Genomic DNA, 10,154 nt, shown 5'->3' on the forward strand with positions numbered 1-10,154 from the left:
AAGGGGGACAGGTGTCCGGTGTAGCCGTGCCCAGGGAGTCATAGGCAGCCTCCCGAACCTACTGAACATCAAAGACGTGGCGGGCGAGAATAAGAGGGTGCCTTGGGACGGCCTTGACACGGAACGAGGGACCTCGAGGAGCTCACGGCCCTCCTTAAAGGACCCCGTCGTGACACTTAAACCAAGGTTTTTCCATCATGGATGCTGGTCTTCAGGGTAAGGCTCCATGAAATGATCGTAAGTGAAGATTTGAGTAGTTGTGATTCTCGTAGAGAAGGTGAACTGAACATATCACACACATGTATTTAATATTCTCATCTAAGGTTCCTGTGCATCAAAATAGTCTCTGCAGGGGCAGACTGTCATGCCTTCTTGAGGTCCCACTGACCCCAAGTGGGGGATGAGGTCCACCTGTGGGGATTACGTTACAGGATTAGACCCTTAAATACAAACCTTGAAATACTGATTTATAAACTAACCCCTCAAAATGTTTCAAAAGTATAGTGTATCCAATTTTAATGTTCTTTTAATTTTTCGGTTTTAATTAAATAAAATCTATTTTATTGCTTTTCATCATTACTTTTAAAAACAAAAAATTCTTTAAAGGAAATTCCACTCTTTTCTATATTATCACATCAACTCCTCTTTCTTTCTAAATCAGTTCCTCAGAGACTCTTTTGCTATCAGACAGATTTCTTCCAGCTAGCTAGGTTCACTTCTTCTCTCAAGCCAGCTCTTCCCATGACTAGTTGCAGTTTGACAGTCTCACCTAAAAACAGGAAAAAGCAAAATAGATCTTTGCTCCAGAAGCAAAATGCTGCAATAACATCTAATTAATTACTGTACCACCATGTGGTTTGGTACATGTTTGACTGAAGAACAAGATTTCTGCATTTCTTCTTTTTCATTTTTGCTTTCATTTATTTATGCTGGGAAACAATGTGTCTGCATCTTTTGTCTTACAAGTTTCTAGTGGATTTTACAATATTTCAAGGAATTATTTCTGTGGTACTTCTAGATTTTCTGATGAAGCTGGATTCTGGCCATTTTCTGTATAAGCTAAACATGTGTGCTAAAATCTCAGAGTGAATATTTTAGATGCAATGTTTATTTCCTTTAGTCTCTTCGGTGCCTGTGTTGTGGCTATTTTTAAACTGTCTCTTGGGTGATCTACATGAGCTCTTGCAACTTTTTTGATCCATTATCTCTCAAAATTCCTACCTCAGTGGAGTTTATCAGTTATCCTGTGCCCTTTCATGCAGAGAGGAGAAAATGAAATTACAATAATAAAGACAGGAATTTTCTGGAAGCTGTGGAAAGTGAGGAATGGAAACCCAGTACATGATAGCAGACCTAACCCAGAATAGACATAAAAGCTAATGTAAATGACACATCAGTAGATCCTTGAAAGACCGCTTTGACTTCAGCAGTACAACTAACCATCACTGGGAAAGTAAGGCAGGGCATTGCTTTTAACTGCCTCTTTCTTAACTTATTCAGACACTGGGAAGTCAAATGTTTTATTTAATTTGAAATGTATTAAGTATCCTATGGGGTTATTCCAAATCGAGTCACACAGTAAAACAGTGCACTTCCACTGAAGCCAAAAAAGTCAGATTGGGTTATACTAGGACTGAAAAAGATAGGATATGTTCAGAAGAGACCTTTGTATCTACATCCATTATTTTTATCCTACTGAAATGCAAGCGTAAGACTACCTTCTTAAATACTGAAGGATCCAAACAAAGTATTGTGACACTTTTTGATATTTAGCACATCTCAATTTTTTTGTCATACCAAGGAAGCATGATACTGAACTAAAGATTATGTCCATATTTCTTAAAATATTTTAGGAAGGTCAATTTGTTTCAACAGGTTGACCACCACAAACAAAGAGCAGCTTTTTATTTGTATGCAATAATTATTCACATGCTAGGTTTTCATCGTGTACTTAATCAGTCACGCACAGGCTCTGTCATAAGGTTCTGATTTCTGTGTACTCGTGCTTCTGAGATGTATTTTTTCATGTCGCATGCTGCCAGGGTGGATTTGATTTAAATCACTGGTCAGGAGGCCTCGATTTAATGCTTGTTCTCTACAAAAAAGTACATTCTTGTTGTTTGGTATCCTGTATTCATTTAACTTCTTGAAACTTCGCACTTTTAGAGAAAGGTAAATGCTTGACGGTGTGTACACAAACTTGCAAAGAGACAATAGGGCTGATGGGTAGGTAATTGGGTCTGTTATCTCTCATCTCCATATACAGGTTTTCCTCGATTTTATGCGAGTTTGCTCTTATGCGATGAGCATATTTAGACCCATAATTGGTTATATGCAAGGTAAATTTGCTCTTATGCGATTGGCATAAATGCCCCCCCCAGCCCAAGCAAGTAAGTCTGTGGGGGGAGGGGAAAGAGCCGTGGCCCCACTCACCCCAGCCCCCGCTGCAGCAGCCCGAGGAGCGGCTGGCACCAGCTGCCTGCAGCCACTGGGCTGCACCATGCTCTGCCTGTCCCCCTGTACCTAGGCTCACCCCAGCTCCTGGGCTTCACTGTGTCATGGTGCAGGCAGCTGGCGCTGGCTGCTCCTGGGGGGCAGCTGGCGCTGCCTGCTCCTGGGGCTGCTGCACCTGGGGTGGGGTGAGTGCTGCTCTGTTCCTGCTGCTTTGCTGCCTTGTGCAGCCCTGGGAGCAGCACCCCTCCCCCGCCGCTTCCCTAGTCCCAGCCTCACTCCCTCCCTCGCTCACTGCAATGGGAACCTATCCCTGTTTGTTACATTGTAAAGTGGGTTTGCTTTATGTGCATTCAATTTATGCACCATTCCTGTACTGCTGCTAACAATGATGTTGTCTCTGGAGACAAACTCTCCCTATGCCTGAAGAAGGGTGTTTGTGCCCAAAAGCTTGTAAAGAATAATTTTTCCAACTATTTATTTGGCCTAATAAAAGATATCACATCTACCCAAAGAACCTTGTCTGCCTATGATCTCTGGAGACACAAGTTTGAGAACTGAAACTAAGCATCGCAGAGATGCTTAATGGGATCTTCTAGACTGAGCACTGAGTCCCATTGGGTAGAGTGGTTTTCTTTCCTCTTTACTAATCTATAGAGGAGCCTCTGGGAACCCCATAAGATTGGGTCCCTACTGTAGTCCACAGCATGTTGTGGCCTATTTATAAAACTTCTAAAAAGGTTACATGAATATATTGTCTCAAATAGTATATAATTAGAAGTTATAATCCCTATTCCCTGATGATATCTTTAAGCTTTAGCATATCTTAAATTAAAGCTATCTTTATATGTTTATTTTTTAAAGCATCTTAAAAATAAAAAAGCCTGATTAAACTTAAAAAAATCTGATTTAAATAAAAATTCCAATATTTTTTTTTTTTATCCACCCTGCATGCTGCTCTTATTCCTCTACGGGGTATGTATTGCCTGCAACAGTCCAGTGTGCTAGAGGCAATCTTCTTTATCAGACCAACTAGACAGTTGCAAAAAAAAAAAAAAAATCTTTATTTGCAAGGTTTCGGACACATGCTCCTGTCCTCAGGCCTGTAACAGAAATTCAGCGGACAAGATCACAATGTGGCCTGATCATCTAAGTGGTCATTTTTTGGTCATCTGTGTGACATTGTTGGCACTTGCACACAGGTAGTATTCATAGCCCTGTGCACAAAGACTGGACTTGTATACTGGCAACAAAAAAGAGCTCCCATCTTTTGTCCCCCAGTAGCTGAGTGACTACGGCACTTGTTTGGGAAGCTGGAGCACCCAAATGCACATGCTTCGTTCATGCACGTGGCCAGTGTGTAGCCTGCTGCACATGCCACTGTCTACATATACATAACTGTCTATGTACTTGGGGCTATGTGGCCAAGAATAGAATGTGTAAATGCCAAAAAATGTCACATAAGAGACCAGAAAATGGCCACTTAGATGACCAAGAAGGAAAAGAATATTGTCCAAAGTGGCTAGCCTGGATTTAGACCCTTGCCAGAGGAAGCTGCCCATTACAGGTAGTGAAGTCCCTTGGTTTGTCTTAAAGGAGTGCATTTACCCTGAAGGGTAAATAGCAACCCCTTTCAGGGGTTCAGAAGGTTATTTTACCCCTTCTTTAAATTTCAGATGCTCTTAATTTGCTTGCTAGTCTTATTTCTTCACTTCACACAGTAACACAGAGTGTTTCCACAAGATTATCACAAAGGTGAGAGTTCAGTCAAACATAATGACAGCAGAGTCCTCCTTTTTATTCAGGAGCCTCTGCTGACCAATTCACTGTCAGGTTTGTATTTACTTTTTGGAAACTGAGTAGGGCTGTTCCCCCAAACATGTACTCATTCACATAACCGCTGACAGAAAATGAGAGATGGCAGCACATCTGCAATAAAACAAAGATGGAAATACAGTTTCAACTTCTGCTTTGTTCCATGGAAACTTTAATTTCCGTGGTGGTTCTTATTTGTTACCTTTAGCTAGGTTTGGCTGAAACTTGTAACATATGCAGGATGTGTTCTACAGACTTTACAGAGAGAGAATTAATGAACTAACAAGGGCAAATTCAAAACTTGTCTAAATGTAGGCAAAGGCTGCCTTTACATTTTATCAAAATGAATTCTACCCATGATTAAAATATCCTCAGGCCCAACTGAAATGTGAGCCTTTATTCCTACATCAGAAATAGCTGTTCACAATAAATTGATAAGCTAAAAAAAATAGTTCTGAACTTTACCCACTGCATTTGCCATTTCCCCCAAATACCTCTCTTGTAAGAAGGATATGAGGGAGATATTCTTCTACAGTCCTCCAGTCCTAGAGCCCTCACATTGCTTCCTTAATAGTTCCTCCTTCATCTCGCATACTTACCATGGCTATTAGCTCCTTTTATTGCCCGTTCTAGCTTCATGGCATTTCCCTCTTGATGCCCCAAGTTCAGCAGTCATACTCTCACTGCCTGACTTAACTCCCTTCCTGTTGGCTCCAATCTCAAGAGTGAAGTCAAGCAAAAGTAGGTAGCAGAATGATAAACAGAAGAGTAAGTTGTTTTAGAGGGCCAGACTGAAAAATAGGGAGGATTTCTTCTGGGGATTGTGGTGGAGGTCATATCGGGACTTGCCCCAGACAAGAAACTATCCCTGTTCTATCTCTCCCCATGGTCTGGCCTTTTACATTAACATCCTGACCAGTTTGCACAGTCTCTAGGACTTGCTAGCTCCCTCTTCTTTGATACTACTAGAAGGGGTGCAGGAACATGTACTTTGCCCCTTTTGATACATTTTCTGGGTGTCTTCAAAAGTTCTCTGTGGACCTATACAGCTGTGAAATCAGACTACAGGTTTGTTTTAAAAACTATTTATAAAACAAACAAAAAAATGGAATGCAACTGAACAGTCATGTTGATGGTCTTTCCTGAGCTTTTCCCTTCTGGTTATACAAAGGAATTTACTTGAGAAAAATATCTTCCCCTGTTTAGCTTGCCAATTTCCCCCCTTTCCCTAATACATGAAAGTAATTTAATTCTTTTTTTCCCTTTAAGCTCTGTTGCTTTTTAAGGTAATTTCCAGATATCAGATATAATATATAATAACGAATTAGGTTCCATGACATGAAGCCTTAACCTTCACAAAAAGCATTCAGAGCTTGCCAGGAGTCATCAATATTTAACAGCTGTTGTTATTATGAAATACTTCAGAGGGTAATGTGGCTTTGCTGCTTGCACGCAATGGTTTGAACTAGAGCCAGAGCTCTGTCAGATGCAAAGAAAGATTGACAGCCGGTTAGATTGCGTGACAGAGAAGCTCTGGTTACTCAGCAGTCTGCTCCTACCAAAAGGCCCATTCTCCCCCCTGGTGTTTCTCTCCAAAGGAATTCCTCTGCTGTGGAGGGGAGAGAAGGGTGGAGTTTCAAGTGAGTAGGTGGCTCTGTGCCCAGCTCCTGCCCACATACAGGGAAGCTATCTGTGAGTTCTAATCACGCAAAGCTGTCAGGCAAGAATATACCATAAAATGCCTAGAAGAGAATAGAAGGCAAAAGATGGCATCTTTTTGTACATGGAAAACAAAAATCTCTTGATAAAGAATAAGGCAAATAATTGTGAAAGAAAAAAAGAAGGGATGAGATTTAGACGGAAAAGAAAAGAGTTCATTTGACCGAGTTTTATGCTTTAAATAAATGCCATGCTGCACTTAAGAAACATCAAAGGGCAGACAGATTTCAAAGCATCTTTAACAGGAAGCAGACTGAGAGAACCACGAAGTAGGAAAGGAAAATTTTGCCGTATTGCTAGCATTGTTTCATCTGGCACTCTGTTGGACCCAAGTACTGAATTCTGCTATACTGAACTCCATACAGATGCGTTTGGAGAATGGATTTTGTGTTGATTTCATGCCTGAACAGGCATTTTCAGACTGAAAACATAGTATTTTACAGTAGTTTATAATAGTTTGTCTTTACTGTTGTATGTAACTTGATTTTTAACCAGCGTTCTAAGGATTTTTGTTCCTAGACAATATCTATAATGAAAGGAAATAGGCTCTTTATAATTTACAGCTATTCCCCACTTTAGGAGAATTTCACGTGTAGGGGTTTTCCACTATTCGGAGGAATACACATATTGTATTTCTCTTGGGTCCAAAAAGATTTCCTTGTGTGTTGGAATCACAATGCGTGCAAGAGAACAACTGCCTGCATAACTGCAATTCCTTTTTAGAGTAGCAGCGTTTGAAAAAGGAGGCCTATATTTATAAAACTGTACCTTTGAAACGGCAGATTAGATGATGAATTTATGATCTGTTCATGTGAAAGGGCAGTGCTACTTGAGAAGCATCTCAGGACAGAGGTGGTCTTCTAACTACTCCTAGGGGAGGGATTAACCTGTGTAAGTGGTGTAGCTGTATCACCTGGAGCTTTGGTGGGGTGAAACGAAGGCCGAACCTTCCTATACCTCCCATACAGCTGCGGAGAGAGGAAGCAGTGTCTCCTGAGGGCACTCTTCCACTTCTACACTGCTACCTGTGGTGTGGGTAGCATGTAAAGCCTGCGCAGAACTGTTTTCCAGCTGCTTTCCCATCCTGCTTTCCTGTGTGTTTTTTTTTTTTTTTTTTCTCTTACATTTTATCCTGGTCCTACTCACAGCAACTTAAATCCTGTTTTATTGTACACCAGGGATGGATTTTTAAACAATTAAACAACTCTGTTCCCACGAGCCATTTTTTTTTTTCCAACCCAGCCCTGCCTGCAACAAAATGCATTTCTTTTTTATATACTAGCATGCCCAGGGGTTCCATGCATTCTAGTCGTATCCTGCGCCCTTTGCAGAGTTCTGCAGTGGGGTGTTTTGTGCTCCCTGGTGGTACCATGTAATTTAATAATTTGGCCCAACAGTTATATTCTACAAATCTTAACATGTCTTCACTGTTTGCTAAATAGCATTCCATTTGTGCAGGACAAGTTGTTGAGTTGTTTTAGAGAGGGTGATGTCATTGGTCTAAAGGAGCATGTTTCAACAAGATTGCTGAACTGTATGTAAATGCAAACTAAACAGTAAATGTAAAATTAAATATTAACAACAATTAGGCACTGTTAAAATAATAGGAAATTTAATTCTGCTGCTGCACTTGTAGAGGCGTGAAGGCTAACTGTTCTCCATTATTTATTCACGGAGTCGTAAGGATTTGCCTTCTGTTTCATAGCCTCTATATTAGGGGTTGGCAGTGTTTTTGAGCAGAGTGCCAAAAAAACCTCCAACCTTGACTTGTTAAATGTTGGCATGCCAGGGGCAGATGGCAGGGGAGCTACAAGGGGCTCAATCCTTGTAGCAGGGCAGCCCCGGCCACTTCCCTGCTGTCTGCCCAAGGCGTGTATGCCAAGCAAAATGCCTTTGCATGCCACACTCTGGCATGCATGCATGCTGGGGATTGCCTATTCCTGCTCTATGTGATCCAGAAGCCCATTTAATGGTAGATGATATAATCAACTCTGTTTTCTTGTTATCCTCAAGACTTCATTCAGATTTGAAATCATCATACTTTTGCTGGTTCGGCTTCATATCTGTCCTGACAGACGCATCTGATTTTTCAAACATTTTTGAAAGCCAATATGTATGGTGCATGTGTGGCGGGGAAAAAAGCAAATGTGATCCATGTTTTTTTTTCCCACCAAGTCTTTGGTACTACCAGAAAAAAATTGTAATTTTAATCTATAAATTGGTGTGTTTCACAGTTTCTATATCATAAATATCCTGTCTTAAATATCCTAATTTCTGTGTTTACAAACTTTGAACTTGCTTTTGGAAAAAAATATTTAAAGTGTATATACTTAATCCTTAACCAGTTTTAAATTATAGAAGTAAATATCATAATGTAAATCTAAAAACAAAGGAGGTCTTGAAAATAAGGAAATGTATTCATTCCTCTCTTTTCTGAATGTGTTTTGCTATTTGTTCAAATGTTCATAGCATGTATTGTTTAGTTAAAAATGCAGCTTTGTCATGTCTTTCCTTTGCTGTTTTCCTATGGGTTTTTTTGTTATTGTTTTTGTATGTAGAGTATAATAATGGAAAAAATTTGTTCAGCAACAATTATGTGATAGGTATAATGACAAGTGAAAAGAACTTTATATTAAAACCAGCTGGGCTGTGTTTCTCTCTGTCACACACTAACAGAACATTTTCGGTAACTAAGGGCAGTATCCTTAGGGATCCTATGACCCCAGCTGACTTCCTGCCCTTTGGGCGGGGGGCTGGACTCGATGATCTTCCAAGGTCCCTTCCAGCCCTGATGTCTATGAAATCCTTAGAAGTATATAGGTGCCAAGTTCTTATTGAAATCAGTAGGAAGTGAATGTCTAAATAACTTTAAAAGCCCTGGTATCTACTATATATAGGTTGTTAATATTTTTTTCCCATCAGCTATTCAAGAAAACCACTTCAAGAAGCATTGTGATCAAATAAGCAAAGACAACATATCCAGCAAACCTAGTATACAAGAAGGTAGACTTCTGCTAGAAGTGAGTAATACAAGCTATCAACTTTTGTTCTGAATATTGTATGCAACTTAGTGGCTATTTTAGTTGGGCTAATGTAGCTTTTAAGAAAATATTGAATAAAGAATTCTGCACTGGTCTATTCCACATCATACCCAACAACCAACACAATCTAAATAGCATAGTTTGACTCTAATCTCTTATCTTCTGAATATTCTTCACCTGAGTAGTTCATGGAAAGGCTAGGCTGTTTATATTTTGATTGACAGCTCTTTTGGCTCCTTTTCTCTGAGTGGAGTGGCCTGGCTCTGTATACAGATGTGTCATGCAGGATGAAGTAAGATAACTACTCTTACCACCACTGCTGATATGTAATTATTTCATATTTGCCTCTACAGGCCTTGTGCAGTGCTGCCAGTTTGAGATGTGACTACCTGAGTTTTGAGCCCTTTCAGTTACTTAGATAGCTAACAGTTAATATTTGTGTCTGTCATTTCCTGTCACTGCAGATAGATGGCACCAAAATATGCCTGCAACACTGAGATCTTGCTTGAAAAATCAGGTCCTTAATCTGTTGTCATTTTTTTTAACTCTTTGTCACAGTATTAAATATTTTTTGTGTGTAGGTATTCTGGATCTGGTCTGATTCCCATTGAAAACAATGAGTTTTTATTAGTCTTAATAGGAGTTGGATTGAAACTTTTTAATTGGTAGTTGACACTGGCTGAAGTCAACAGAGCTTTGTGTCTGAGAGAAGATTTCGTGATTTGTGCTGTGTGAATGAAATAAATTATTCAGTTATTTACAAACAGCTGGGCTAGGGACAGACATCACCTAAACTGGTTTAAGTGATCAGAAACTGGTTTAAACCTGTAACAAAACAGATGTTCAGTGCACATAAACCAATTTGAAAATGGCTGAAACTGGTTTGAGATAAACCTGGTTGAATGTAGTACTGGACTTAACTGATTTGGCTTAAGCCAGTTTATGCAATGTCTGTCCCAGGCCCCTTGCTGGTTTAAGATAAACCAGACACCCTCAGCATCCCGGCATGCTCTCTGGGCTGGGCAGGGCTCTCTGCTCCACAGCAGAGCTGGCCCCTCCCCTCTCCTCCCTGGCTGGAGCTCAGCAGAGACTTGCAGGCACAGCAGGGTCTGCCTGGCTTTCCCCTGC

General features: G+C 40.3%; 1 protein-coding gene across 1 annotated transcript in view; it reads left to right on the plus strand.

Moving 5' to 3' along the window:
- The window catches only part of AHRR (aryl-hydrocarbon receptor repressor), a 137,510-nt gene that overhangs the window by 82,610 nt on the left and 44,746 nt on the right, over nt 1-10,154 (plus strand). The window contains exon 4 of the mRNA XM_006021494.2: nt 8,908-9,005. Within this exon, the coding sequence (XP_006021556.1) occupies nt 8,908-9,005 (98 nt within the window). The remainder of the gene's footprint in view (nt 1-8,907; nt 9,006-10,154) is intronic.

This window comes from Alligator sinensis, unplaced genomic scaffold (genome assembly GCF_000455745.1).
Source record: "Alligator sinensis unplaced genomic scaffold, ASM45574v1 scaffold386_1, whole genome shotgun sequence".
NCBI classification, from domain to species: Eukaryota; Metazoa; Chordata; order Crocodylia; family Alligatoridae; genus Alligator; species Alligator sinensis.